A 27,961-nucleotide genomic window follows, 5' to 3' on the forward strand; every position below is an offset into this window, starting at 1 on the left:
CCCCCATAACTCACGTGATGGAAGTTTGGGATAAGCGCGCACATATCGAAAAGAAAGCGCAAAATTCAGAATGCTGGAGGGGAAACGAAATAGGAAGTTGGGTGCAATAACGAGAAACTAAGTAAAATACTAAGCTGGATTTGAATTGATAAACTCATACACGGAGCCAAATATGAAATCAATTGCCAAATACATCTTGCAAAATAAAATTCAAATTTGAATCTAACATTGAAAGCTATTAGACGAAGCCATAAAACCTCAACCCACTATATGAGCTACTAATCAGAATCATTCTCAGAAACCAAAAAGAGTAAATAAATGACCAGGCGCATATTGTAAGCAAGTACATCTTGTTAACACCAATAATACTCCGTATTCAATATCGTATTTCAAGAGTTTATCTGGTGTTAATTTGCAATTTCAGTACGAATTTTTGAATTATATACAGCTAATCATCAATCGTATGAATATTCAATCAATTATTACAGATTGCAATCAATGAATGGATGTTTGCAACCATTGTTAGCACCCAGAAGCTTCAAAACCAAGACTTATGGAGCACTGGAGTCTGGTGCTAAAAGCTAATATCCAGGGGCTCTGTCATCCTCGCTAGCACTACCCGCACCCGAATCAAGATTGCTAATGCAGCAAGTGTATGGTTATATCTACGGAGGACACTAGTAGAAATAGTCGAATTTCATAGATGTAACCTTTTGTGCCACGTCAGAGAAACTGCTGCAGTCATGAGCTGTTATGCAGCCACGGCCATACATATTGGTCCAGCTGCATTAGGATGGCTACGCGATCGGCACGTTGCCACTGAATCCACTCATTCAACTCTTGCAATTGACCATGCAATCCCCTCAATCTTTTCTCCCTTGCTGACGGCAGCCATTCATACACTTGCAGTCTTCAGACCCCTCCCTCCATGGCCAATGGTAAAGGGCGGTATGAGCCAGGGCTTTTTACATGCAGGGCATAGCTCACATTTAGGCAATAGCTTGCTATCTGATGTGGCGCTACTTGTACTTTGTAGCACTGATTGTCTGTTACACTCAGGCGCAGTTTGAAAGCATTTGAAGTTGATATGCTGAGGAGTCAGGTGCTAAGTCTAACGGTGGTTTCGGTGGAGAGTTTGAAAATGGCGACTAATATGACACTGTACAATTACAGCATTTCAAATATTGTCCTACCTTTCGTAGAATTAGATACTCTTATTTCTCTAAAATTCCGCAAAGTATTAATACAGTAGTACCAATTGCTCTATTCTATCCGAGACCATATTCAGCATTCTCAATGGAGCAAGCCGTTCAGCAAGCATCCAACGAGCACAGCCAGCGAGCATCCCAGCATACCAACCCCTTCACTTCTTCCGAATTGAAAGCGAATGCCGAACATAATGACTGGTGCAATACTCAGTCAAAGATAACAGTGTCGTCTAACAGCACCAATCCTTTTACTAATAGCGAAATAAACGCAAGCACAACACACAACGAGGAGTGCAACACTCCCATAACGAATATCCAGTCATCTAATGATACTAATCCCTTTACCGCCTCCGAATTGAAAGCAAACATCCACCATAATAGAGAGTGCACCACTCAGTTGAAAGATATTCCACCATCCAATAACACCAACCCATTGACTGCGAGCGAACTCGATGCGATTCTCAAGCAAACGAGCCCTCAACCAGAGAAGGTATCTTCGTCTGGTGCCACGAATCCTATCGCTTCGACCGAGCTCAAGGCAATGGTTAAGCATAATAATCAATTAAAATCTCGATCGGAGAAGAGCACTACGAATAATGGGAGCAAAAAGGCAACGGAGGCGCACAGTCATATTGCCGATGATAAAGACAGCGACAAGAAGCAAGTGAGAATTCAAAAGACGTGCCAGCAACGCATCAGAAGAGCCATGCTTAAATTCAATATGAAGACTGTGGTTAATGTCAATACCCAAGCAATTGGATTGTCCGGAACGCATGTCCCCCACAACGATGGCGAATTGATTCTTAATCAATCGCAACACGACGTTGGTTATAGCATACAGATCGCAGCATTACCAAAGGACCAGAGGCTTACTCGCCGTAACAGCCGGGGGAAAATTGTCTGTCTAGACTTCATGTTTGATCCGAGCAGCGACTTTATACTATTGTGCAACATGACCCAATTCACTGGGGGTCCCATTGTTATTAGGCCGCTACCGTTGTCTCGTCGGAGCGAACCATTGAAACTCGGGCCGCTCGGGAAAGTCCCTCTTAACTGTTCGTACGGCATCTACGCTTGGGACGAGCATCTTTTCGATATTACCATCTTCCCACGCTCCTATATTTCTGTCGCAGAGCCTCCCAGCCAAACAGTGAGGAGTAATAAAAGACCGCTTGAGCCATCGTCGACACAGCCCAGCCCCTCAAAAGCCAAGAGGGCAAAATTAAAGGAGACAACTGACGAGTCAAATGCCACCACCATCATCCAAACAACAGCACAGCCGCCTCCACCGCCAGCCAATGAGCTGGTTGCCGAAAACACAATTTCAAACACAGACAGGCCAGATATGAATATCATTTCAGGCATATGTCATCCGCTGGAACACCTTCGGCTTGGTGATACTGTGAAGATGGTCAGCGCTACTCAAGAAGAAGACTATACAGTTACTCGCAAGGATGATATATCAGTTCAAACAAACTCAATTGTTTTCAAGGCACATCACTCAAGCTTTTCAGAGAAATCAATTGCAGTCAAAGTATGGCGGAGTAAGCTTGATTACGATCCTAATTCAAAGCAAGGGGTGAACATTTCCACTGTTGGTAAACACTGGCTGAATGAGGTGAAGAATCATTTCAAAGTAAGCCAGCATGTGAGTCAAGACTCCCCATCAACTAATGTTGTTATTCAACACTAATGTAGTACCAGCCCAACATCGCTACCGTTTTTGGCTTTGACGCAAGATTGCTATCGCTATACATGGAACATGTAAACGCGCCTAATCTACAGTGTTATCGCGAACGTGGAAGAAATCCCTATTGCACATTGAATGGTTTCGACGCAAAACGAGTGCTCTATGGTATAACCGACGCACTCAACTATATTCACAGCAAGGGAATCACACATGATGATATTAAGCCGGCAAATATTCTCTACTCTAAACAAAGGGGACCGGTCCTTATCGATTTTGGATGGTCGTCTAGTGGAAATGTACACACTGCAGGATCTCCTTGGTATATACCCCCTGAATATGAAAAGAAAGGGCAGCGTGGAGCTGGAGGGGATATCTTTGCTCTTGGAGTCGTTATGCTCTTTCTCTTGGGCATGATACCCCTCCCAGAGTTGCAGTCGCCGCCGTTAATATGGCATATTTCCCGCTTAAGAGGCGGAGGCCCAGAGACCTTTGCGGCTGTGGAAACAATGAATCGGTGGCTGATAATTGTTGAAGAAGCTGCAAAAGAGTTTGCCGTGGATCCGGATAATATAGGCGTTGGAGGCATAGTTGCTAAGATGGTAGTTAAAGAAGTCAAGAGGCGGATCACGGGGCCTGAGATAATCCAAGCATTGGATGGGTACTAGATAATATCATATCATCTGTAGAAGTCAATAGATCTTCATTGGATAAAATCAAAAGGATTACAAAAAAAAAAAAAAACAATCGAAGCAACTGGTCAGAATTCAGTATCGATTTTAAAACGAGTTGCGCTTGTTATAAAACATGAATTATTTTACAAGGCCAGCGAAATATACATGTATCCACTCAGATGTATTCCACCTTCAATAGCAAAGCCTAAACCTGCTCAGCTAAATCAATCAATAAGAAAATATGCCACCACATATCAAAGTACAAAGGGGAGCAATATTTCGGATCCATAATTTTGGCTTACCCATTTAGCCGGAGACAAGACATTGGGCTGATACAGGAAATACTACATAATCGATGCTGGCGTATCTTATTCTGGTGTTTCAACGTTTATAAATGCGCTGCCTTTTCTAACACCCCGCATGCAAGCTATTATTGCAGCTTATAGAAAGATGATTAAAGAAAGATAGTCTAACATGATGAAGCGTCTTCTACCATCAACGCCACATTGACCTCCCCGCGTTATTATCCAGACCCCTGCGCTCCGAGACAGCCCCTCACTTTGCCCTTGGCGCTTCATCATCCATTACTCATATTAGTCTGTCGTTAAATTTTACACAATGCAGGATCATTGACATCTTCACCGGCTCTTATCTGGAAATCAATTCATAATGACGCTGCGCAAGATTCCTTTTGTGGACGAAGCAAAGCATCAGCAACACGCTTCGGGACACGGCATTACAGATGCAAGTTCAGAGCCGGATCTCATCAAGCCCTGGAGACCTCCTCCCCCAAAGACATACATCTTCAAAAATGCAAACATTGTAATTACAGAAAGGGGAGAAGTTGCTCCAAACTGTACTGTCACATTATCAGATGGACTCATTAAGAAGATTGAGGTGGATAGCGACAGCGCACAATTATTCCCTAGTGATGCCATCGTGATAGACCTGGCAGGCAAATATCTCTGCCCCGGGCTTATCGACTGCCATGCCCATTTATCTTCTGTGCCTGGAGAAGAGGGCCTTGCAGCGGCTGCCAGTCATGCCGATGCTGCTGTATCTTTATTGCGCCAACCATACATGGCCGCTCAGGTGCTATACCGAGGCTTCACTACGATGAGGGATACCGGTGGTGCAACGCTAGCTCTCAAAGAGGCTATAGCAGACGATGTGTTCCATGGGCCGCGGCTTTTCATTGCCAATAGAGCACTGTCGCAGACCGGAGGCCACGGTGATTCGCGATCTGCTCATGAGAGCTGCTGCGGAGCTATAACTTCGCTTTCCACCCTCGTCGACGGTGTTCCAGCCGCGATACATGCCGCCCGAGAGCAGATTCGTACAGGCGCAGATTTCATCAAGATTATGGCGAGTGGAGGTGTTGCATCTCCTACAGACAGAATTGACCACATCCAATTTACAGCTGCTGAGATCCGAGCGATTACTGAGGTTGCAGACACCTACAATACATATGTGACTGCACATGCTTACACTCCTCGGGCGATCAGGCACGCTGTCGACAATGGCGTCAAGGGGATCGAGCATGGCAATCTGCTTGACAAAGCGACTGCAGAGTACATGGCTAGGAAGAATGTGTGGTTTACTCCCACCCTTGTTACCTACCATGCCATGGGCTCTGACAAATATGCCGGCTTCCTACCTCCTGCAAACCGCGAGAAGAATCAGCTAGTGCTACTGCAGGGACTTCAATCTCTACGCACAGCAGACGAAGCTGGAGTTACCATCTGTCACGGCTCCGATCTTCTTGGACCGCTATGGGCTGAGCAAAGCAAAGAATTCGGCATTCGAGCACAGGTTCTAAGTGCCAAGAAGATTCTCCAGGGAGCCACTGTCAATGCGGCGAGGATGCTGAAGCAGGGGAATTTCTTGGGCCAAATAAAGGAGAGATTTGCAGCTGATGTTTTAGTGTTGAATAGAAATCCGCTCGAGGATATCACGATTTTGGACGAGCCAGAGAAGCATATATTGGCGGTATTGAAGAATGGACGGGTGTATAAGAGCAGGTGGTCGAAGTTGCCGGATGATGTTACTCGGCCCCAGACACTCATTGAGTGATTTATGCAGTACTTATGTATAAAACTGAGAATAATTAATCGTAAAACTTAGGCAGAAGGAATAATTCTTTCTATGAGTTATAAATATCTCGGGCAATCGGGTTACAGTACGATCACCGTGTGGAGATGCGAGATCTGACTAGATCGATAGCCGTCTTAGTCAGCAAGATCCGACATCTAGTTCCCGGTATTAGGCTTTAACACTTTCCTTTTCTTTCCTTCAAAAGCTCATATCCTCTCATGCCCAAGCTGCGCATATTCTAAACGACCCCGACAAGAGCTCCCGCTCACCCACAATGAGCCGCAAAAGCCATGATCTCCGGCCGCTCTAATGCTCCCTCGTTGGATCCTCCTCTGCCGGACTCCACCACCGGCGTCCTCCCCGTGCTTCCTCCAGGCGTCGAGCTTCCCGATCGTAACCCGCGAAATAATGCCGCCACAGCAGCTTCAGCGGCGGGAGTGAGAGCTCTCAGCGCGCAGCTGGTTGCTTTTTATTTTCGAGCCCCCGCCAAGTCCTTCTTCCGAACGAGAGTCGACTACCTGGCCTATGCCCGGACGATACACCAGCAGCAGACAAAGAGGCTGATGCAGGCCGTTACAGAAGATGCCTCGCCCACAAAACTGGTTGCGGCGCTGAGGCAGACATGGCTGTGGATGCGGAGCACAACGCCTGGAGTGCTGACATCGGCGATCAAACATGAGGGCTGGGGCATCGTGCCGCATCAGATTATGCCGCCGCTGATTGCCAACATTGGCGTCAACGCTGTGCTGTATACGGGATACCTGCACATCTTGGGCCATCTACACGAGGAGAGCTCCAAGGCTACCAAGAGAGTATATCCGCCTCCTCCTCCACAGGCCACTTTTGCGGCTGGATTTCTCGCAGGTGGGCTGCAGAGTGTCTTGGCCGCTCCACTGGACGCATTGCAGGCGCGATACGATCACCGCGATATGATGCCCAACGATGGCAGTAATCGACCTCGAAGCATGTGGACGTTTAGTGCTGAAAAACTGAGAGAAATCGGACTACGGGGTATCTTTGCCGGATGGGGCGTATCGTTTGTAAAAGACAGCCTGGGATGTGCCATCTTCTTCAGCACATTCGAGTACATCAAGGCCCAGTCGTATTATCGCTTCGTGGCATGGTATTACGGGGGCCTAGAAGAGAATATCGTTGATCTCCTTGCGACGAAACGCCCTACAGACAAACCTACGGATGATGGCATTCAGCTTATTCGACCACATTACGCTATTGAGCCAGCGTTCCTCCTTGCCGCTGGTATAAGCGCCTCTTTCACTCAGCAGCTTCTGCTCCACCCCCTCACTCACTTCCAAGTGAAACACTGGGATCACCTGGAAGATCTCGACGAGAAAGCCGCCCGGCTACGCGCATCCCGCGCCGCTAATCCCGATAAGCCTCAGCGCCGATGGAAGATGCTGCGGGCGTACTATCACGCTTATCAGGAGACTTTCGCAGCTTGTACAGCTGAGGCTTCAGCGGAAGGGCTGAGTCTAGGAAAATGGCTGTATCGGGGATTCTGGTGGAATACTATTCGGCAGGTGCCGAGTACAAGTGCCGGCTTGATCATCTTTGAGCTTATCCGACGAAAGTATGGATTTGGGATGGACGAAGTGCGGATTACCAAGGATGGATACGACATTTTGCTGCATTAGAAGATGACACAAAGATACACGATGCATATAATGTTTTGATTAGAGTATATAGTATACACATCTCCTCCCGTTAGATATAGCACATGATAGAGCACACTACTCCAATGAACCTCAATGCTGATTTGAATATAGCCGTTTGAAGCGTTGAACAAGACTCGGTATATCCTGCTGTATCAAATGTTCCTCTGTTAACAGAGCTATTCTGCCTGTCCTTACTTTAATTTAATTGCACCAGCTAAACCTTGTAGCGGGAATCCAACAGAAGGAACCCAACAAAAAGAAGTGAACTTTGAGTTTCAGAAATATAAGCCCTTGATAGTTCCTTGGAAGGTGGATGAAATCCTTCAACTCTCAAGCACACGGATAAAGATCAAAAGGTCCAACAACGCAAACAAAATCAACTCCGAATAGGAACATTCAACACTATTCGATACAATAAGGCAGCTTCGCAATAGAGAATAACCTCGCAACTAGCTGTAATCTTTCACGTACAGTTGGTCAAGATGCCTAAGGGAGATAAGAAAGGCACTGCAACTACGGAAATCCTAAAAGCTGCGAGTGATATAACCACGGATCGGGCCGAGATCGTCGACTATGGCGAAGCTAGGAATGCTATTACAAGGCAAGAGGGGAAGAAAAGTAACAGGAGAGTTCCCCATTTGTCTAAGAAAACCACAAGGACCGTTGATAACGCTAAGAAAGCTGCCAGCCAAAAGACCTGACTTTTATACGGAATTAGTAAAGAGCATGAATTTAATTAGCTGTGTAGTTATACTGAACAGAGGATAAAGGGGAAAAACATTAAAAAAAATTACCAATAAGTCACAGTAATAGTAATAATAAGCCACAGTAATAGTACCTAATACCTATTACTATTACTGTGACTTATTGGTATTTTTTTTGGTGCTTTTCCTCTCTATTCTATCTCCTATTCAGTATAACTATACAGCTGATTGAATTCATGATCTTCACCGACTCCTTGCTGAAGCTAAAAAGAGAAAGTCAGGTCTTTTAGCTAGCAGCTTTCTTGGCTTTATCAACGATTCTTGCGGCTTTCTTAGGCAAACAGGGGCTTCTCTTGTTGCTTTTCTTCCTCTCTTGCCTTGTAATAGCATCCCTACATGTAGTTTCGCCATAGTTGACGATCTCGGCCCGATCCGTTATTGTATCACTCGCAGCTTTTAGGATTTCCGTAGTTGCAGTGCCTTTCTTATCTCCCTTAGGCATCTTGGCTAACTGCACGTGATTATTGTTAGTTGTGAGGTTATTCTCTATTGGGAGGTTGCCTTTCTGTATTATATCTTTGGCCTCTTCTGAGGAATAGTGGAGAGCTTTCCCATTTGATGCCAAAGCATTGTGCGTTTGATCGTGGATTGTGATCTTGCTGTTTGAGAGTTGCTCTATAAACAAGGATTTCATCTATCTTCCAAGAAGGAATCATCAAGGGTTTATATATCTACAAAGCTCAAAGTTGGCTTCCTTTTGTTGGGTTTCTTCCTTCTGTGGAATTCTATATTGTTGCCACAGTGTTTGAGTCATGGGCGTGGAACTCTATCTTCGTTGTGTAAACCGTATCTTGAACCATATGGTTGTTGAGCGCTCCAGGCGATCTGGTTTTGGATGAACTTTGATGGTCACCTGGTTAAACCTTATGGCTATATATGGATATATCTTATCCATCCATTCATTAAACCGAAGGCTAGGCACAGCCACCAGCCTTTATGGCTTATTTGAACTTATATAACTGCATTTATAAATAAAACCTATATTATAATTAGCTATCGTATTATATATTTAAATTTACATCTTGAACTTTATGATTATCAAGTCATTTGACGATTTTACTTCTAAGCTTGCAGGAACTGCTCAAACGAATCTTTCATGGTGACTTCCAAGGGAATATACTTGATTTCCAAAACCCTCTCCGCCTTGCTTCCATCAAGCCGGTAGACATCCTCTACTTTACCCGCACCGGGAGTTCCTACCGGCAAACGGCTTCTCAGCTGGGGCATCGTTTCGCGCAGCGTATCTACTGCGCTCTGCCAGTCGAAATGCTGGCCGCAGAGGAACCGCTCTCCAGCAGCCTCGGGACGCTCAAAGGCCTCGAGATGGGCCGTGGCGACGAGGCGGACGTCGGCGAAGCCAACAAAATCGGTCGGGCGAACTTCTGTGGTATCAATCATCTGCCACAATATCGCAGATGATACGTTGAGGTTTTCCAAGTCAGCGATGGGGGTAAGATAGGGCCAAATGTCGAAGGAGAATTGATGCTGGTCAGCGTAAAAGAGGGCTTCTCGGCCTCCATCCAGTCCCATAGTGCTCTCTCCGTGAGGGCCTTGGAAGCGCAATACGCCGCCGGACCGCCTATCTGAATGGCTTGTTCGCGCGTTATGGGATTCCAGTCCTTCTCTGAGTAGGTGTACCCAGAGCGTAACCCCTGCATAATATCAAGGATAGCGACAAAGGACGAGGTGTAGACGAATTGTCGGACACAAGAGCCATATTGACGAGTCGCCTCGAGCGCGCCAATAACGCCTCTAAGTGCCGGATCTAACAGCTCACCGACAACATCTGTGACCATTACTTTGAAGGGACTGGCGACGTGGATGACGCCTGTGATGGGCTTGGGAGTGTTTGCAAAGGCGGGCTCGTAGAGCTCCCTCTTGGACAAGTCAGAGACGATGACCACTGAGAACCGATAGCCATGGTCGGCAAACGTGCTGTTAACCTTGTTTGCGAGCTCTGCAGACCGCACCGTACCTCGAACGTTATATCCTCTATCTAGGGCTTGTTTGATAACATGCTAACCGACGAAGCTATTAGCGCCGGTGACAAGTAAAGTTTGCTCGGATGGAGTTGACATTCCAACGCCAGTGGGACTATAGTTTATTTGACGTTTGGATGATTTTGCAGGAATCAGAAGACGTGGTTATAAGTGCTTGCGTGGAATAATGATGGGGGTTGTAAGCCGAATGCAGATTCGACGGAACCACAGAAGCTACTTACTATATTTATAGTCACCAGTCAAGAGTTAAGGGCACCCTAGTCATTGATTCTCGAGGAGGTTTTTGCGAACAATTTGCGCTGAGTTTCCAAGGTGCGGGCGCTCTTGGAGAATATTACAATAGCTCGGTCAAATGGGATTACGCATTGTACTATATCCTAGCCTATTTCGAATCCCGAGTCCCAGTTCATGCTGGTCGACTGGTTTGCCTCTCGAAGCATATTCGATTTACGGCTATCAGGGTCAAGGTTCCATACAGCCTAGCTGTGTGATATCACTCTGCTCTGCGGGCCGGTTGGATGGGGAAAGGGATATAGATATAGGCAAGGAGAAACACGTGTAAGGAGAAATATACAAGCACTTTCTTGGGGATGTATAGTTCGCGCTCGCTTATATCGGTAATAAGCTGTTTCTTCTCCGTTTATATCGCTCCTATCGCGCGGAACTAGCATTCTTTTGGAGAGTTCCATTTTACTTCTATCTATGGAAAATGTATAGCATTTTCCTTTTTTGGCCATCAGGACCTGGTGTCCTCAGCCGTGACGCATATTTGTAGCATTCGCGCGCGGCGTAGAGCGCATCCAGCAAAGGTGACATATAGAGAGAAGAACAGCCACTTATGAAATAAGTCACTGTGAAAATCCCCTGATATTAGAGGAACATGTCTTCAAATTTCCTCATTCAATCCAGTCGTACTCAAGCTTATATCCCAAAGGCGCGCCGCACTCTCATCGTTATGAATATGCGGAGCATGCCCTGGCGCAAGAACTGTCATGTCCCCATTCCACAGCTCGCTCTCCTGACAGTCCTCTAGGAAAACGCCAGCCTTTGCTTCCCAGTCGCGAGATATCGCTGCCCACACAGTCGTGGCAGCACCTTGCTCAGCATTCTTCATTCTTCTTGCAATAATAGGATCCCCAGTGAGCGCATTGAGCTCTGACTCTGGCGTCATTCTGTTAAGTCTCGTACCACTGATGCCTCCTGGATGGGCTGCCAAACCGCGTATTCCCGAGGCGCCGTAGCGTTTTTCGATCTCGAATGCCATGTAGATGTTGGCCGTCTTGGATTGTGCGTAGGCTAGCAAAGGCTGGTATTCATCTTCACGGTCAAAGTTGAGGTCGTCGAAACGTATACCTGATTGGCGGTGGCCTGACGCTGAGAGGCAGACTACGCGAGATTGAAACGATGGCGCGCTGGATGCGGTCAATGCATCTTTAAGAGCTTGGAAAAGAGCAAAATGTCCTAGGTGGTTGGTTCCAAAATGCAGCTCAAAGCCATCTTCAGTCTTCCCTTTCGGATATCCACGAATCCCTGGAATGTCAAAGTTAGACATGGAGAAAAGTCCCAAGAGAGAGTAAGATAAAATTTTAAACTCACCAGCGTTGCAGATCAAAAGATTCAGCTTGCCCGATGTCCGGGTCAAGAAGTCGGCGGCAAACTCTCGTATACTTTTAAGTGAGTCTAAAGCCATTTCCATATACTCAATTTTTCCCGGCTTGTTATCATAGCGGAGCTCTTCCTCAGCTTTCTTACCCTTTTCAACATCGCGACCGGTAAAATATACATCAGCACCCGTGGCATGCAGAGCCCGTACAGTCTCGAATCCGATTCCAGAAGTGCCTCCAGTTACGAGAATTACTTTTCCTCCAAGCTGACCATCCAAGGATTGATCTCGTACGATCTTGAGTGCAGTAGGGCGGGCGTCTCCGGGGCCATTAGTGTCCTGGTGTTCTTTTGCGTACGGAGCAATGAGCGACATGATTGTTTTGTTGAATAAGTGGTATTTAGTTAACTGTTGAACTGCAAGATTAACGGCTTAGGTGTATAATTGAAGTAGAATTTGGATTGAATATTGCACAGCTGTACCTTATATAGGTCAGTATCTCAATCTATATGTACTTCATCTTAAATATATCCCCCCAGGGTGGAGAGTTCAATTACTACTTCAAACATCTGCCCCCGCCATACTCAAGCCAGACTAGCTCGCAGCGATGTTTCCTAATCACGGATTTTTATGGATACAAATTACCACCGTAGCAAGCCCATCAGCAATACAATAAATTTATCACAAATAGGCAAAAACCCCCGGTTGAGATCCATTCTCTTCGGCAAACGTGGGGCCGTGGGAAACGGATTTACCGGCAATAGGCCCGCCCTGAAATAACGAAGTACACGGCACCTCCCACGTATAAAATATGGGATTTTCTATCTTGCTCGTTGGATTCTTGAAGAAAATGGTATATAGTGGCTGAATTATAGTATACAAAGTCGTATTAAATACAAGACACACAATACTTTGATTCGATATTGGCAAAATGGCTTCAGCAACAACCCACGCAGAGTTTGGCATTCGCACAACGGCCTTGACTGTTGCCGCTGCTTTCCCCTCTGCTATTGCAGGTAAGACGATTTTAATCACGGGTGTCAACATCAAAGGTCTCGGATTTGCTACCGCTCAAGCCTTTGCTTCACAAAAAGCCGAGCTCCTCATCCTCGCGGGTCGCACTCCCGCCAAGCTGCAAGAATCCGCCGATACCTTGGCCAAGGAATACCCCAGCATCAAGTTTCGTATACTAGAGCTAGATCTCAGCTCTCAAAAGGGTGCCAGAGCGGCCGCTGCTACGCTAAATGGGTGGACTGACATACCCGCCATTGACATGCTTGTCAACAACGCCGGTATCATGAATATACCCACACGCCAGCTCAATGAAGATGGTATTGAGCGGCATTTTGCGACAAACCATATTGGACACTATCTTTTTACGAACCTTATAATGGGGAAGCTTATTGCGGCTGCACAAAAGCCCAGTGCTGTGAAGGGTGCCACCCGAATCATCAACGTATCCTCCGCGGGAGCCAACTTAAGCCCAATCCGCTATAGCGATATTAACTGGGAAAAAGCAAACGAAACGATACCTCTAGTTGAACAACCTGACTACCTACGCTTTTCCCAAATGTTGAACATTGACCAGGATGCTATCAAGGCTGATAGTTTTATCTCCATGGGAGCCTACGGACAGTCCAAGTCGGCTAACGTCTTGTTCAGCCTTGGTCTCAATGAGCGTCTGTATAACAAATATGGCATTCTGAGTTTTAGCGTGCATCCTGGCTCAATCATTACTGAACTTGGGCGAGAAATGGATCCCGAGGTATGGAAAGCGAGAACAGAAAAGTTCAAGAAGGCAGGGATAGTCTTTAAGGATCAGTTCGAAGGAACTAGCACAACTTTGGTAGCTGCTGTGGATCCAGCATTGACACTACCAACAAAGAGGCCTCATATAAGCGACGAAGACCTAGCAAAGACAGGCAAGGATTTGAAAGGCGAAGATGGGCAGTGGGAAGGCAGAGGCGTGTTTTTGAGCGACTGCCAGATTTATGAAGATTCAAAGGTGTGGTGTACTAGTTGGAGCCAGGGGGAGAAGCTTTGGGCAAAGAGCGAGGAGCTTGTAGGCGAGAAATTTGCCTTTTAAAACTCTTTATATTAAGCAGTAGTACTTAAAATATCTCTCTCATATTAAACCTCACATCAAAGGTCCTCACATTGTCCGTTGGCCAAATTTTTCATCTTGATTATGCGGAAACGTGAGTATTATATAATGTTTCGACGACATATGATGATGCAGTTTTCTATTTGTAGTCAAGGTCGATACCTAATATAGCTCCATGGACGCGTCATTTATAGTAAATTAGTGGGAATCATTACTTAATTCCGTCAATTCATCTAACTTCGGATGTAAGCGGCCGCTTGAAGCCTGCATCACGAGCGGTTCGCCTAGCTCCTGCACGTGGGATTGGTCTATCTGGCAGTCGTCCCTATTGGTCCGTCCATGTGTAAGTAAGAGCATAGATAGATATTCTAGGTGTTATCATTGGATATGACTGTGCCTGTTTCGGACCTCATCAATTTCCTAAAATGCCACTGGCCCATCTTGCCACGCCCGTTTATTCTATTTAGATGCTGCAACTAATAAAATATCAGCGGTATGTTTTATGATTTATTTTTCCATCCTTTCAAAACGCATCGAAAAAAATAAGAAGAAGAAAATGAATTATTTTATAGATTATCTGTCACATTAGTATATATAAGAAAAGAATTCTTGTATAAGAGCTACTATCCCGAATAATTCCAATCCATTCACCAAGAGAATTCTCGAGCATATATAAGGACAAAGACATAAAATAAAACAAGATTAGGATTGAATTAAGGATACCAAGGTAGCTAGCAATCTATCCAAACTCATCGTGAACATACCTCTCGTAGCATATATATGAACTACTGTACGACGCGAGCCAACTCGTTGGTCTTGGGTGAGGATCTTCCAAGAAATAACCAACGAATTATACAGTGATGATCACTTCAAATATACTACAAAGTACTTGCATGTTGGTACCTTTTGTTTCAGAACCAATGGTCCAGTCAAGACGCTTGTGTGCGGTTCGCGTTATACAGACACATTCTACATACCGTGACATACATATTTGAATGAAACTAAGCTTGACAGCCATCCAGGTCGGCTACAATTCTAGCACAAAGCTCCCTCTCACTCGCCTTTGACATTTCGTCATCAATGCTATCAATCATGAGACAACTGAGCACAACGTCCGCATAAGTGTCTCCACATGACCACCTTAGGCGATCAAGATATTCTCGACAAATCCATCGTCTTCGTTCATAATGATCCTCTTCGTTAGAACCAGAATCGCTATGATATGAGTGATCGTAGTTCCTCAGCTTTTCCCATAGTCCGACTTCAAGTAGAAGAATACCGAGAGAGTATACATCATATGCGTGACGATACTTGCGCTTTGGATCCGCATGCTTCGCAGGATGCTGATAATAGTCAAGCGTAAAGCCACTGATATTTACCTCTTTCGTATCCTCGGTCACGCCTACTTCCCCTAGCATGTTGCGACCGTATATAGAATCTGCTCGAGGGGTTCCTTTTCTACGTCTCGACTTTGCTCCCACGTCCATCGGATCATCCCACATCCAGGTGCTTTCGCTATCCGGGTTTGCAGGATCATGATGCTTGTATCTTTCTATTTGTGGCGCAGATGGCTGATTTGTTCGAATGATGATATCGTCTGGCCGTGAGAAGATGTAACCCATCAGAACAGGCTTTGAGACATCGATCTCGATTTTGACCTCGTATCGATCCTCCTGGAGTGCACTCACATGTTCGGGAAAGAAAATCACTGATTCTGCGCGTATATTCTTGTGCAGCCAGCCACTAGAGTGAAGCAGGCAAACGGCACGCACAAGCCTTCTAGCCAGCTCGAAACGCGTACCGAGCGTAGATCGGATGCCTTGTTTCTGCCAGGTTCCAAGGATTGACTGCAAAGTCACAGGTGCGCGAAGCTTCAGGTTTTCCGCAGGCCGCTCACGACTCTGAACGCCAATCATACCGGGGAGCTTGTAGAGAATGCTGCAATGACTTTTGTGTTCGCCTTCTGTGTGGTCGATCATACCTGCGATATCCAAACCATAGACGCTCTCCATCATGTTCGCGCCATGGAAAGTGTTGAAGAAATTCCCGATGAGAGCGCGAAGCTTGGGATCGGCTGGTCTGATTATCTCGATCGGTTCGTCATCTTCTTCATCCTCGTCGCTGCTTCTGTATTCGTCGATCTCATCCATGCCAGCCTTGTTGTAACGGCGCCTCCTTATGTCATCCATTGGCAACGATTGCAAGAAGCGCTTCCGATTTCGACGCTTTATTTTCTGTTTTTGCTCTGGAGTAAGTTCTAGTGGTGGTCCGCGGTAGTCTCGCATTTCCACGTAAACGACTTGCTCTTCGAATAGTGCAAGGCCCTTTCCTAAATACCACATCTTGCTTTGATTTTCGTCAATGTCGGTGAGAGTTATTTTATTTGCTTCCTCCCTGTCCCTGTTTTCATTAACTGATGCTTTCAATGTGGCCGTCGAAGCCAGCAATTTGTAGCCTTCCCTAACTGAAGACTCTCCATTGACTTCTGCTTGCTGAGCTGCGATTTTTGAAGTCCACTTCAGACCCGCTGGCGACTCCTGCCTGGCCAAGCATTCCATCGTGAGATAGATGTTCATTGACTCGAATGCATTTTCCGGGCAAAGACGATAGAGCGATTCGCTGTGAGATCTCAAGTCGGCGATGAGTTTCTTGAAGCTATCCCTGTCTTTCAAAGCCCATTTGAACTTATTAAGTACGGAAAGGCGGTTCCTAACTTCATTGATCACCGGCTTGACATCCTCAATTGTAGTGTCCAGGATGGTCAACCGGACGTTATCGGCCAACTCTGATCCATCTTGGAGTGCCTGGGCTGGTCGAAGCTGGATGCCATAGCGCTTGGTAAGTTTCTCCTGGTTGGATAGCGTATCAGCAAGAGCAGAAAGAGTACTGAAGACCCCTTCGGCCTTGTATCGGTTGCTCAAGAGGTACTCATGAAGCTTGGTCCGCTTTTGTCTGGTGTGATCGGAGGGTTCCGGTTCGCTGCCACTTTCATTTTGAATCTGCCAATGGAAGCCCCAGGCTTTGAGAATTGACTGCTGAATCTCCAATTCGCGTAGATGAGCTGCAGATTCTGTGTCTGCAGTTTTCACGGCGGTGAAGAAGTTGTAACCCTCACGGCACGTCGTGTAGAGGGCCGCGATATTGATTGCAAGATTGGTAACATCCATGGTAGTGATGCAACGGGAATAAAATATATATTGCTAGGCAGCGTGGTAAGAGTCGAGTCGCAGCCTGCTATGAACAAACCTGATGAGGTTGAGATCTTCGTTATAAATTTTATCAGCGACAAGGCACTCTCATATGGTATATAAGATTCCGCCGAAGAAAATCACGGCCATGAAAAAGGTAGGTTGAGATGCATAGGTGGCGCTGAGGCTGTGCCAGGAATGACCAGTAAATAGTGTAGAAGCTTTGATAGCCTATCTGCATTGCATGCACTCCGCCTCATATAGACGTAAATGCGCGTGTTCTTGGCCCGAGGGACGCTTCTATACCACTAGAGAGCGCCCCCTGCCGCAGCCTTGCGGAAAGCCTGTGGAGGCTCATTCCGCCTTCGTCGGACTACATGTGCCTACTTTATTTTGAGGCTGATGAGTGCCTGGTTCTCATCGCGCTAACCAAGGTTGAATGTGAGGCTCAAACGCCAGACACGCAAGATGCTGGACTGGGAGGCTCAATCTGTGGCAGCGTCACAATGGGCAACCTGGAGCTGCGTCAGCAATATGAAAGGAAGGCAGTTTACTCCGTAGAGTATCCAATGATCCCAAGCCAGAGAGACTTGCTCTCCAGAAGCTAACGCATGTTCCCATACCTATAACAACATAGCCAGCGCCACCAGCCCCTGGAGCGACCGCACGTGTCATAGGAAGCTCTGATCGGACACGCGTCGCGTGTCTGATCCTTGCTACTTCTTCAGATTCAATATACCCGTAGACTAGGGCCATTTTGTTGTAAGTATACATCCTGGACAATTGTACTTTATACGGCAGAATAATGTGCCATCGTTTTCCACGATTGAACTTTGTAATCTGACCCAGGGCGGAACCTTTTGAAGACTAACCTGGCTATTGCAACCAGGTTCATTGATAAAGACGAGCTGGTAGGACTTGTACTGTGGTATATACATAGGTAGTAATCTCGAAGGCAAGCATTCGGTTGTGCGCGATGTGGCAGGTTGTTTTTCTCGTCCAGTCCATTGATCGCAGGGTCCAACTGATTGATCTTTCCGATATCCTTTCGCCAAACTTATGATAGAGGAACCTGCCATCTCGAATCTATACATGATGGAATATTTGGTTAGCATATTGCTTTTTAAAAAATATTCTGCGTAACTCATGTATTGTATTGCAGCTCAGGCGCTGGCGCAGGCACTTCAGATAGTCGTCTTTTTTGGATTCTTTGGACAGCGCGGATAGTGCACTAGGCTGTTAAGGCTACCAGCTTGGTCTTGAACCCCGCTATTAACAGAGTTTTGATAAGAATACGCCGCGAAGCATTCAAATGCGACACTATGGTTATTATAAGCTGGTTATTATAGCTGATATAATAACGCTGGTTCATGGGGGGAGGTGGACGAAGAAGAAGAAAGGAAGGGTAGAACGCGCCTTTGGACTCGGCGGGTAGAGGTAAAAAGCCAGTTTTGCCTTCGGTAGGCATGACTTCCATAGTGTCTCTTTGCTACGAGGCATTATCGCTGCAAAGGCACAAGTCACAGCTGACCCCGCAATCCTCAAAAAGGTTCCAATACAATATTAACTAAGGTAATAATTCAGCGACACCCATTTCATCTTCATTGTAACAATGCGGTGGTTATACTTATCAATAAAGAACAATGGAGAAGCCAACGATGATTAATTAAAGAATGCATGACTCCGCCACTTCTTCGCAGCTTCGCCTCATATTTATCACTGCGTAATTTTTGTCGTTAGAGCGGCTCTTTTGTAAAGAAGGAGTTTTTGAACATCTTATACATTGGTATTAAGCCATTATAATAGACAAACACGACTAACAAACGAATAATGATCATATTATTCTCTTACACATAATCCAAATTAACCTCCTATCTACATGTATACAGCACGGCTTATCTGCAGGTAGCGTCTAAGATGAACCATCCACTTCGAAACACATGACGGCACGCTGCGTACTATAGACCTCGGCCACTTATAAAGCTGTCATCAGCAATCCTCGTACATGAGTCCAAGAATAGGTTCAACTCAAATCTCCAAACTCCATCAACAAAGATCTTCATTCACGCTCGCCCGTCCATCCGAAGTGGATCAGTCTAACATGCTTACTTGTACTTTAGCCTCCAGCTAGGCATACGCCAACAGCCAATCAAGAAGCGCACAGACAAGCCTCGCATCCGAATCGGGCCACTCAACGCGTGCCACCTGGACCTAATAAATGCAAAAGCAAAATCTGGGAACGAGGCGCATCTCTGAATATGCAGTCACCGGACTGCCACGTCATAATTGCCAGCGTAACATGGGGGATTCACGGCACGTAAGCTGCCGAGAATTGTATACACGTTGGTTTACAATTTGGCCGAGCGCTGCTTTAGAAAGAAGCAGGCTGTATAAGCCAAGCGTGAATGAGACTGCGAGGGAACTATTTCAACTTCGAGCTAGTAAGTACATTAGATCTCACCTTGTATACCATAGGCATACAGAATGAACTATGAGTAGAACCTAGCGTATTCATAACATCTTTATTTTAATTGCAAAGCACACCTCTTTATCCACCAATCACCAACTATTTTCCACAACAACTGCAGATATCCTGCATGCACACAAACAAAGGATGCCAAACCACATGCACCATTAGGCATAAACGGTGCCCAACTAACAATTGCATATCCCCAACCCAGCGCTCTCTCCAATTCAATCTCTACTACACAAAACCTTCATTCTTCATCTTGAAGAGAAAAAAAAGACAATCCAATACACACACGCCTCAAACATGCTACCTCCCAAACAAAACACATCACAATCCACCGAAAACCTCCTCCTCAAGTGTCAAAAAGAAGTTTGTCATTCCCTCTCATAACAACTCATCAAAATCCTATCAATTTCCCTACACGAAACTAACACTAAGTTCCCCTCCCGCCAGACTCACAAAAAATGCCTCCCTCCAGACTGGACCATCTACCCTCATAACAGAGAAGTCCGTCCTCCGCCAGACACCCTCGCCCTCGCCATCCAGATCGAATCCTCCTCCCCAACCTGCGTCAATTTCTTCGAGGCCGACACCAACCACTCCGTCGGCTCCATCGGCGCCGAATACCGCGGCTCCATTGTCGTGGTGCCGTGGCGGCCCGGGCTCAAGTTTGTCTGCGTTGCGACGTGTCGGCGAAGGAGCGGCTGTCGCATCGGGGTTGTGAGGGAGGCTAAAGGGCTTCTTAGAACAGTGAAGAAAAAGAAGACTGCTATTGTTGCTACTGTTGCTGCCGACGTCGCTGCAGCGAGGAAGGCTAGCGTCGTCAGAAACACCAGCAGTAGCAGCAGCCTCAATGTCGATAATAATCGCCGTGCTACGATTGTCTCTTCAGCTAGTGGCGGGAGTCCGACCAGGAGGAGTCGTATTCCTACTCTTAAAGGGCAGCGCATGAGCATCAAGAGATATGAAAATAGCAACAAGGTAAACGTAAGCTTCAACGCCACAAAGGCTAGTGGGAAGCATTCAAGAATTCCAACCAGGCGAGTAGTAGAAGAAAGCTGTTAGAAGATCATTACAGCAAGCAATGTTGACGGAAGAATACGGCAAGATATCACAAATTGTAAGCTACAACATGAGATATGAATCATTAACGAGTTACGAATATTTTTATACCGAATACCTAAATCCATAAACATTTCACGAGAATCATATTTCAATCTTGGTGAATAAATAATAAAATGATAATTGTATTATCGCTACTCTTGGCAGCTAATCTTTACCAGACAAATCGCTCATCGCTATTCTAAAGCCACAAGATATATCCATATAAGTGAAGAAGACATCAAATGAAAATGGCCAACAAAACTCAAAAGTAATCCGTGCCTCTACCCAATTGTCCCACATCTCCCTCGTCCATCAAGCGGAAATATTCCAAAGTGTGTTCCCACAGGCCCTCCCACGCACAAGATCGAAACTCCAAGAACCACTGAATCGTTTCATTGTATAGTTCGGGATGCATGTAGTACGTGCAGAAACGTTCCATTGCTTCGCACACACGCTTGATCTCCTCTTGGTCGTTCCGAATCGGCATGTACGTGGCAAGGCTAACGTAGAAACGGATTCCGAGAGCCTTCCCTAGAGACCAGCTTGAGTTATTCATTTCTGTCCATACCCGACCGTCATCGTGATTCCAGAATTTGGCAATGGTGTGTACGCTGCAGCACCAGATGAGCTCGAGGAAGCTTTGCACACCATCACCGGGGGCTTCTGCGAATATCCAGTCGGGAATGGGATGCCCAAGCTCGGCTACAATGTCGCACCGCAGCTTCAGCTCTGCAGAAAACATTTCGCGCTGAAATAGCGCCATGGCCTCTTCATCGTGCTTGATTCTGGGCTCAGCACCAGGGCGCTTGCCGAAACATTCATCTCGTATATTACAGAGGCGGCGGACTATCTCGTGCAGTCTTTTCCTTGTCCACGGACAGAGAGAAACCTGACCATTGGGAACAAAGCCCTCCGGCCAGCGCTCTGCATACTTTTGCAAAGCATGTCTCCAGAACGAATTCGGATGCTTTGCGTAAGCGAATATTGTGACTAGGTACTGAATGTAAGCGGCCAGGTCGAGCATGTTGGCGAGTGTCTCGGCATCACGGATGGTCTCCAGCGTTGGTTGTCGCGAAAGCGCATACAGACACCTCCAAACTTTTCTTTGGCGGGTCACTTGCAGAACGCCCATGGTCAACATGCATAAGCCCAAGTTCGAAGGATGAATGATATTCTTGATGATCCTTTTGAGAATTGGAATCTTGTAGGCCTTGAGGACGCCTGCAAAGTAAGGCGAGCTTGCGGCAAAACTCCTCAAATCATGCTTGGTAGGGAGGCAGCCCATGATATTTTCGATAATCTCAGGTGGCAGGCTTGCTATGGACACTTTCGATTCTCCACCCTGTAATTCTAGAGCGAGATGAGGCATCGGCAAGGACGTGAGTTTTTCGTTGAGCGATTCCATTGTGTGATTCTAGGATGGCTTTGTAAACGACAGACAAATCTTCCATAGTGATATTTCGTAGTGATGTTGGCAGTTTAGATCTTTCTACAGATGCTGATGGAGTTGGAGAGTGAGGACAGCTATTTTTTGGTTTAGTGTCTGTTGTTTTGGACTAGAGAGACAGCCAAAGCGATTCATGGCTCCTGCTCAACGTCAATGACTGATGCACTGCAATATCTATAAGTAAAGAGCCACCATTAGACCAAAAGAATACATGTCAAAGTTCTGCGTACTGAGTTCCATTCTGTGTGCTTTCCAACGCAGAAGCAAGTGACAAATTTCTATCATCTTCACCCAAGCAGTGATATCTGCCAGTGAAATGCTTCCAAAATACAAACTGATCATTAATATTACACACGGCACGGCTTTTCTATCACACAGTCTGCCTACAGTTAGATGTTAGTAAAGTCATTGTTGGGTACGCTCTTCAATATAAACGTCGTCAGATTAATAACTCCCCGTCAGCTACGCCTAAAGAGAATAATACTACATAACAAGGAGTTTTCTGTGGACCATGGAGTGGCTACATGCCGATAATATCTTCATCATACCGTGAATCTGCCTCGACAAATATAATTCTGATCCACAGCCACTATTGCAGTGAGCAGGACTCCATTAACAATCACCGGTAACATGTCAAATAACTGTTTGGCAGCTGACTGTCTCGCTCTCTTTGCTCGTCTCTCTTTGTGCTTGATTCAGCATCTGGATGATTTCTTTAATCTTTGTATCCTTCATCAAGTGCGTCAATAGACTTCTAGCTCTTGCCACTTGATTCATGTCAGTATTGTTCTTTTGGCTCGCATTTTCTTCGTGATGGCCTGGGTTTTCGTTCTCGCCTGTATCTTGGATTCGCGCATGAGTTTTTTGTCGTTTCACTGCCCGAGATGCTTTCTCTACCTCAGCATAATCTCCTGGAAAGCCTGCTTGTTCATAGCGCCTCTTGTAGCCAACCTTGAAACCGCTTGCAAATCCTGCTTCATAGGCATCCTGATAACTGCCCTGATATTTACCATCATGGGCAGCCACAGGGCCGCTATTGTCCAAAACGGGGTTATAGCTCCTGCTCAAGACTTGGTTAACATTTTTCTGAGTAACAGGGTGAACAGCTAAGGAGTCAACAGGGTTTATCCTCTTCACAAACCTTTTATAATTCTTCTCCTCCTGGGCTCTCCAATAGTTAGTTTTCGTTTCCCTCGCCCATATAGCATCTTTTGGCCTTAGGATGTAATGCAACACGATTTCTCTCGCTGCCAATGCATTTTCTAAAGGACAAGTCGCACCTTGTCTGATACGGATACCAACAAATTCTGCGCAAACTTTCTCCAAAGACGGCTTATAATAATACAGGGCAGATGCAGCAAGTATTTGCGAATCGACAATCTGTTTATGGAGTAAGCGCAGCATCTCCAAAGTAACTTGTGTCCTGTGTCCGACAATAATGGTATCTTGGTCAATAAAGTCGAAAAGATTTACTCGCGCCTCTCTCCAGCCATGAAGGCTCTCGCTGCGAGAGGAGCCGTTCCAGCCTACATTCGGTACGACGCGCGAGTTTATCAAAATTTCTCCAGAGAGAAAGTCGACTGCAACAATGGCTAGTAGCTCCACTGGTCAATGTTTAGGTTGGTTTCGAACGCAATGAATGGCCACAGCCTTTCGTTTCTGGATCGAGGGATGCTTTTTTGGCGCCCACGCAAAATCCTCAATGTAAAGGCCCTTTCTGGCCTTGTGCTCGTCAAGTGGTTCATTGCCAAGGGGAAAGTGCTCCTGTAGAAGCACATCCATTGAATGCCGTTGCACCAAAAGCGTTTTGTAGATGGCCCATTGCTGATTGAAGTTGAGCTTTGTGTACAGATTGTTCTCGTGCTGCAGCATCAGCGGTGATTCATGTACAGACGGATGCATCAATGCGACCTGAGTAGACGAAACCTTCTGTGAAGAATGCAGTGAAAGACTTTGGCAAGAAAGCTGCTTGCAATGGGCATTCTCTTTTGGGGCACTGCTCGTGTCCAGTCGTATTGCAACGAAGAGTGGCTGAAAACTTAGTAGAGAGATGGAGAAGAAAAGGATAAACAAAATGATAAAAGGAAAAAAGTATCGGGCCCTGGTAGAGAAAAACCTTTGCCTCGGGAGGGCAGCAGGCAAGTGCCTGTGCTGGCACTGCCATGGCACTGGCGCCGGTAGAGTATCCGAGTACCTGGACGGTGATATTGTTCGCAAGTGTGTGATCATACCGAGTTAAATACCTGTTATTTCGGATAAGTAAAATTAAAAGGAAAAGAAAGGAAAAGAAAAAGAAAAAAGGATGCAAGATAGATACGTGTTTCTACGCCAATACTTTTTGGAGCTTTACTGCTATAACAATATTAACACACTCCTACAGTCGTACTGTATGAGCTTAGATGCATTTGGGCGATACACGGAGTGAACCAAGAGCAGATACATCTCAGTGTGAGTGCTGTTTACACCCTAAATACTATTAATTTAACCCAAACTCGCAGAGCCGTACACAGCCCGATTCCAATACGCTACGTCCAACCATTATAACTTCGAAATATAACCATAGCATCACCGTCAAACACCAGCTTAGTATCGCCTCTCTATCGTTTCCTGACTCAAACTTTCTATTGATATCACTGAGCTATGCCTCTATTTATACTCGCTACAAACTTGATTTCCTCTCTTCCGAACCGTATATTAGCAGCACATTTATTTTCTACATCTTTTTTAAATTGTCCATCTTGACTTGTTATTCCGCGGTTGGAGATTGCATACTCCTCCAAATTCCTGCAACCATTCACCTGGCAGCCTTGGTTCTTTTTCCTTTGATCTCCCGTACAATTACGCAACCCAACCATTGGTTCCAGTAGTATTATCTGTTATTTGAGTTCGATAGGATTGCCCCTATCACGCTAGTTCTTTCATGATACATCTGATTCTATTCATGTCAGATACTAGAGGCCGCAAGCTTTCAGCTTCCAACCGCCTGGGTGCTCATCGGATATGTGGCCGCAGGCCAAACTATCACGAAAGCCCTTTAATCCTTTTCGTCGCCGCCGAAACGCACCGATTTATTCTAATCAGTTCCAGACTCACCCTACGCCAGCAACTTCTTGTCGCACAGATACCGAACGACGGAAGAACAAGGCAATTAGGCGAATCCAGAACTACGCCTCACGCTTGGTTGTAATGGATTATTCCATTACCCAATCATGACGAAGTCTTCGCCAACGTGGTGACGGCTGCAACTTTTTACAATAGCCTAGCGAACATCACTAGACTATCGCCTTTTTTTTGTCTCTGCCAAGTATAAATCCAATTTTCTGAGAACGCAGAGTATATCTCTCAGTGAGCAGTGCTTCTAATGGGCCAAACGCATGCCGTGCACCCAGATCCACAGGAAGACAGGTAGCAGCCCAGCTGAAACAATAATAATATTGAGGAGAGGTCATCCTCGGTAAACGACTTTGATAAGTCAATATTGCGAGCCAGCTAATATCGGTATAGGCCGACGAAGGACTCATCAGGACGCGAGAAGTGGGAGTACCTCAGAGAAGCATAGCTTGGGGCCCGGGATGGAGTTCAGGATCTCAGAGCTGGCGAGACGAGAGCCTCGCGGCTCGAGGCTACTGATGATGTCAAGTTGATAGGGCGCCCGAGGGCAGATGGGGTTCGTGGGTTGGCATCCATCCATATTGCGAGAACAACAAAAGGAAATTGAGTACAACGCGGGGAAGGTTTACCAGTGTGGCACTCGGTCGATTTCAGAAGTGAGAGTGCTCTGGAGATCATGAGCAGGTGGGGTATACTGAAATCGAAGAGCGAGAGAATCAAACGGACAATGAGGCTAAGAGGACTTACCTCCTTCGACCCCCGTAGTCGGATCGATTGGAGCTGCGCAGTCGGATATCCAATCGATCCGACTACGGGGGTCGAAGGAGATAGATCGTCATCCCCATGAAGTGCCCGAGTCGTACCGAGAGTCGTAAAAGAAAAAACAGCAGAGGATCACCGGTACATGATCTCTCCCGTTGCTTGTAAATGGTCCAAACGGCCTGGGTGTGGCTGAGGATGCGAGATGGGTAATATTTGAGTTTGAGAGCAGATAACCGGATGCTTCTTCACGTGCGCCTCTGTGAGCACCAGCAATCGAATGACGGCTGCCAGGGCCATGCCGCAGCGCGACTTTCCCCTCCCTGTGTCGTCTGCGAGGATCTGGCCATCCAAGTTCGCCTCCGTGTCCAGCGATCTGCTGATAAAATGAAAGACAAAAGTCACTCGTGCCGCGTTCAAGGGCTGCATGGTGCCCGGTATGATCAGGCCCTTATCGATGTCGTCTCTGCTTACGCAGAAAAAAGAGCAAACACTTTCCAGATCTTCGAGGGGTAGAGTGTTCACCTTATAGAAGAGCTGCAATGCCCAGTCCAGGAGCGAGAATCTTTGGTGCCAGATGTCGTCGAAGCGCCTTGCCATATGAGCCTCATCGACTACGAGCATGGCCCACTTGACTCGAGACATGGTAGACAGCCGCAGATTATACTCTGGAGGGGCAGGGAGAGCTGGCGCCTCTACCGTTGTGTAGTTTGGAGTTGCTGTCCCCATATGCCTGACGGAGCGTCAGCAGGCGCGCCATCTCGATCACACCCATGGCGCAGTACGTTTTCCCCATGCCCGTCTCATCAGCTAAGATCTGTCCCTGCGGGGTGGAAATGCGTCCATAAAAAGAAATACGTCGATAAAAGCATCCAGGAGCCATGCGAGATGTCAAGGCGAGATGTAACCTCCCAGTAGCCAGGCAAAGAGCCGTGTATCTTCTTCTTCCTGGCTGCTGCCACGCCGACTGTAATCTCGATAATACGCTTAATATGGATGCTTCAGCCTTCGCATCCACATCGGCAGCACACTCAGCATCGGCGGGGCAAGGTGAGCTGCTGCTTGCCTCTCGTTGCATGGCGACCTTTATCCGATGAAGCTGGATAATATATTTCGCGATATTGGTGTACTGAGACTGGGATGAAGTTGCGCTGGGCTTGGGCTGGCTGGCGTTGACGAGCTCGTCGGCTGGCTCGAGCCGTTGGGCCAGACCGTGTCGCTCGTTGGGCAAAAGAATGAAATCTCGCAGGGCTGCAGCCCATGGCGTTAGATACATCTCCGCGGCAATCTGGCGGAGAGCTTAAGGACAGCATGCGCGGTTCAAACATAGCCTCTCTATAGGGTAGGAGTAAAAAATGAAGCAATCACCACGCTTCAAAAAGGAATGTCTTGCTGCAATATATTGCTAAACATGAGTTCCACTTGGGTTCTTATAAGTCGATTTTCGGCAAGAAAGTTGGGCACCATATATGCCGCTCGTATATCACGGCTTTGGTGCATGCTTTGCATGGGTGTAAAGGTAAAGACGAATGTCTAGAGCCGGTATGACTTGGTGAGAGTCCAGGCTCTGGAGACTGAGTACTCATGATAGGGTAAGTGCTAATCTAAGGAATCAAGTTAGCAACAGTATATAGCAGAACATGAATCGATTCAACATACCTAGCTGCGAGCGAGTCGATATGGTATAGTTGACTAACCGCTCTGGCCAGCGTCGACTATAAATTGAAGTGTTCAGTCAGTCATACACCCCCATCAAACCAACACAGCCAAGAGGAAAGCAACTTACTTGACAGAATAGGTAGAGTGCAAGAATAAGTACGACGAGTCCAAACATTGTCATAAATCCAAGTACTGAGAGCCATGACATAGATTGGGACGCGGACCCAGGACAGCTGTTGCCTTAGCCTCAGCTAAAAGACTGGTCCGTAGTCCACGGGTAGCCCTTCATAACCCATGGTTGGCAATTAATTCAGATAGAAAGGAAAGAGTTTAAAGGAAGAAGATGGTTTAAGAATTCTCTACAGACTAGCCGGGGGAAACGACAGTTTATATACCCGCCTCCAAACGCATAACCA

At 46.4% G+C, this 27,961-nt stretch overlaps 11 protein-coding genes across 11 annotated transcripts; 5 read left to right on the plus strand and 6 right to left on the minus strand.

Annotated features, from left to right (window-relative positions):
• Positions 1-1,128: 1,128 nt before the first annotated feature.
• Positions 1,129-3,611, plus strand: GGI43DRAFT_405348 (kinase-like domain-containing protein). The gene is made up of 2 exons (XM_083206013.1): positions 1,129-2,856; positions 2,913-3,611. Exons 1-2 carry the CDS (start codon positions 1,297-1,299, stop codon positions 3,561-3,563), a joined length of 2,211 nt encoding a protein of 736 aa, XP_083060503.1. The 5' UTR covers positions 1,129-1,296; the 3' UTR covers positions 3,564-3,611.
• Positions 3,612-4,049: 438 nt separating this feature from the next.
• Positions 4,050-5,847, plus strand: GGI43DRAFT_48126 (metal-dependent hydrolase family protein). The gene has a single exon (XM_083209884.1). It carries the CDS (start codon positions 4,239-4,241, stop codon positions 5,640-5,642), a length of 1,404 nt encoding a protein of 467 aa, XP_083060504.1. The 5' UTR covers positions 4,050-4,238; the 3' UTR covers positions 5,643-5,847.
• Position 5,848: 1 nt separating this feature from the next.
• On the plus strand, positions 5,849-7,350 carry GGI43DRAFT_48115 (mitochondrial carrier domain-containing protein). The gene has a single exon (XM_083209883.1). The coding sequence runs from the start codon at positions 5,954-5,956 to the stop codon at positions 7,313-7,315; it is 1,362 nt and encodes a 453-aa protein (XP_083060505.1). The 5' UTR covers positions 5,849-5,953; the 3' UTR covers positions 7,316-7,350.
• A 1,812-nt stretch (positions 7,351-9,162) lies between these two features.
• GGI43DRAFT_427480 (uncharacterized protein) lies at positions 9,163-10,365 on the minus strand (the record flags this gene model as incomplete). The annotated part of the gene is made up of 4 exons (XM_083208807.1): positions 9,163-9,605; positions 9,677-10,118; positions 10,149-10,194; positions 10,337-10,365. The coding sequence occupies 4 exons, from the start codon at positions 10,363-10,365 to the stop codon at positions 9,163-9,165; spliced, it is 960 nt and encodes a 319-aa protein (XP_083060506.1).
• Positions 10,366-10,986: 621 nt separating this feature from the next.
• On the minus strand, positions 10,987-12,078 carry GGI43DRAFT_427482 (uncharacterized protein; the record flags this gene model as incomplete). The annotated part of the gene is made up of 2 exons (XM_083208808.1): positions 10,987-11,630; positions 11,697-12,078. The coding sequence occupies 2 exons, from the start codon at positions 12,076-12,078 to the stop codon at positions 10,987-10,989; spliced, it is 1,026 nt and encodes a 341-aa protein (XP_083060507.1).
• A 556-nt stretch (positions 12,079-12,634) lies between these two features.
• On the plus strand, positions 12,635-13,789 carry GGI43DRAFT_383884 (NAD(P)-binding protein; the record flags this gene model as incomplete). The annotated part of the gene is made up of 1 exon (XM_083203452.1): positions 12,635-13,789. The coding sequence occupies one exon, from the start codon at positions 12,635-12,637 to the stop codon at positions 13,787-13,789; it is 1,155 nt and encodes a 384-aa protein (XP_083060508.1).
• A 686-nt stretch (positions 13,790-14,475) lies between these two features.
• Positions 14,476-17,288, minus strand: GGI43DRAFT_48162 (prion-inhibition and propagation domain-containing protein). Its single transcript, XM_083209885.1, has 2 exons — positions 14,785-17,288; positions 14,476-14,710 (listed from the first exon to the last, which is right to left on the minus strand). Exon 1 carries the CDS (start codon positions 16,972-16,974, stop codon positions 14,809-14,811), a length of 2,166 nt encoding a protein of 721 aa, XP_083060509.1. The 5' UTR covers positions 16,975-17,288; the 3' UTR covers positions 14,476-14,710; positions 14,785-14,808.
• A 2,180-nt stretch (positions 17,289-19,468) lies between these two features.
• Positions 19,469-20,671, plus strand: GGI43DRAFT_405355 (uncharacterized protein). Its single transcript, XM_083206014.1, has 2 exons — positions 19,469-19,834; positions 19,919-20,671. The coding sequence occupies exons 1-2, from the start codon at positions 19,769-19,771 to the stop codon at positions 20,528-20,530; spliced, it is 678 nt and encodes a 225-aa protein (XP_083060510.1). The 5' UTR covers positions 19,469-19,768; the 3' UTR covers positions 20,531-20,671.
• A 160-nt stretch (positions 20,672-20,831) lies between these two features.
• GGI43DRAFT_383887 (uncharacterized protein) lies at positions 20,832-21,974 on the minus strand (the record flags this gene model as incomplete). The annotated part of the gene is made up of 1 exon (XM_083203453.1): positions 20,832-21,974. The coding sequence occupies one exon, from the start codon at positions 21,972-21,974 to the stop codon at positions 20,832-20,834; it is 1,143 nt and encodes a 380-aa protein (XP_083060511.1).
• Positions 21,975-22,649: 675 nt separating this feature from the next.
• Positions 22,650-23,888, minus strand: GGI43DRAFT_427485 (ribonuclease H-like domain-containing protein; the record flags this gene model as incomplete). Its single annotated transcript, XM_083208809.1, has 3 exons — positions 22,650-23,076; positions 23,158-23,615; positions 23,649-23,888. The coding sequence occupies 3 exons, from the start codon at positions 23,886-23,888 to the stop codon at positions 22,650-22,652; spliced, it is 1,125 nt and encodes a 374-aa protein (XP_083060512.1).
• A 2,014-nt stretch (positions 23,889-25,902) lies between these two features.
• Positions 25,903-27,903, minus strand: GGI43DRAFT_405359 (uncharacterized protein). Its single transcript, XM_083206015.1, has 3 exons — positions 27,673-27,903; positions 27,546-27,601; positions 25,903-27,490 (listed from the first exon to the last, which is right to left on the minus strand). Exon 3 carries the CDS (start codon positions 27,160-27,162, stop codon positions 26,548-26,550), a length of 615 nt encoding a protein of 204 aa, XP_083060513.1. The 5' UTR covers positions 27,163-27,490; positions 27,546-27,601; positions 27,673-27,903; the 3' UTR covers positions 25,903-26,547.
• Positions 27,904-27,961: the final 58 nt, after the last annotated feature.

The sequence above is a fragment of the Trichoderma evansii genome (genome assembly GCF_050947405.1).
Source record: "Trichoderma evansii strain SZMC 28006 chromosome Unknown GGI43scaffold_10, whole genome shotgun sequence".
NCBI lineage: Eukaryota > Fungi > Ascomycota > Sordariomycetes > Hypocreales > Hypocreaceae > Trichoderma > Trichoderma evansii.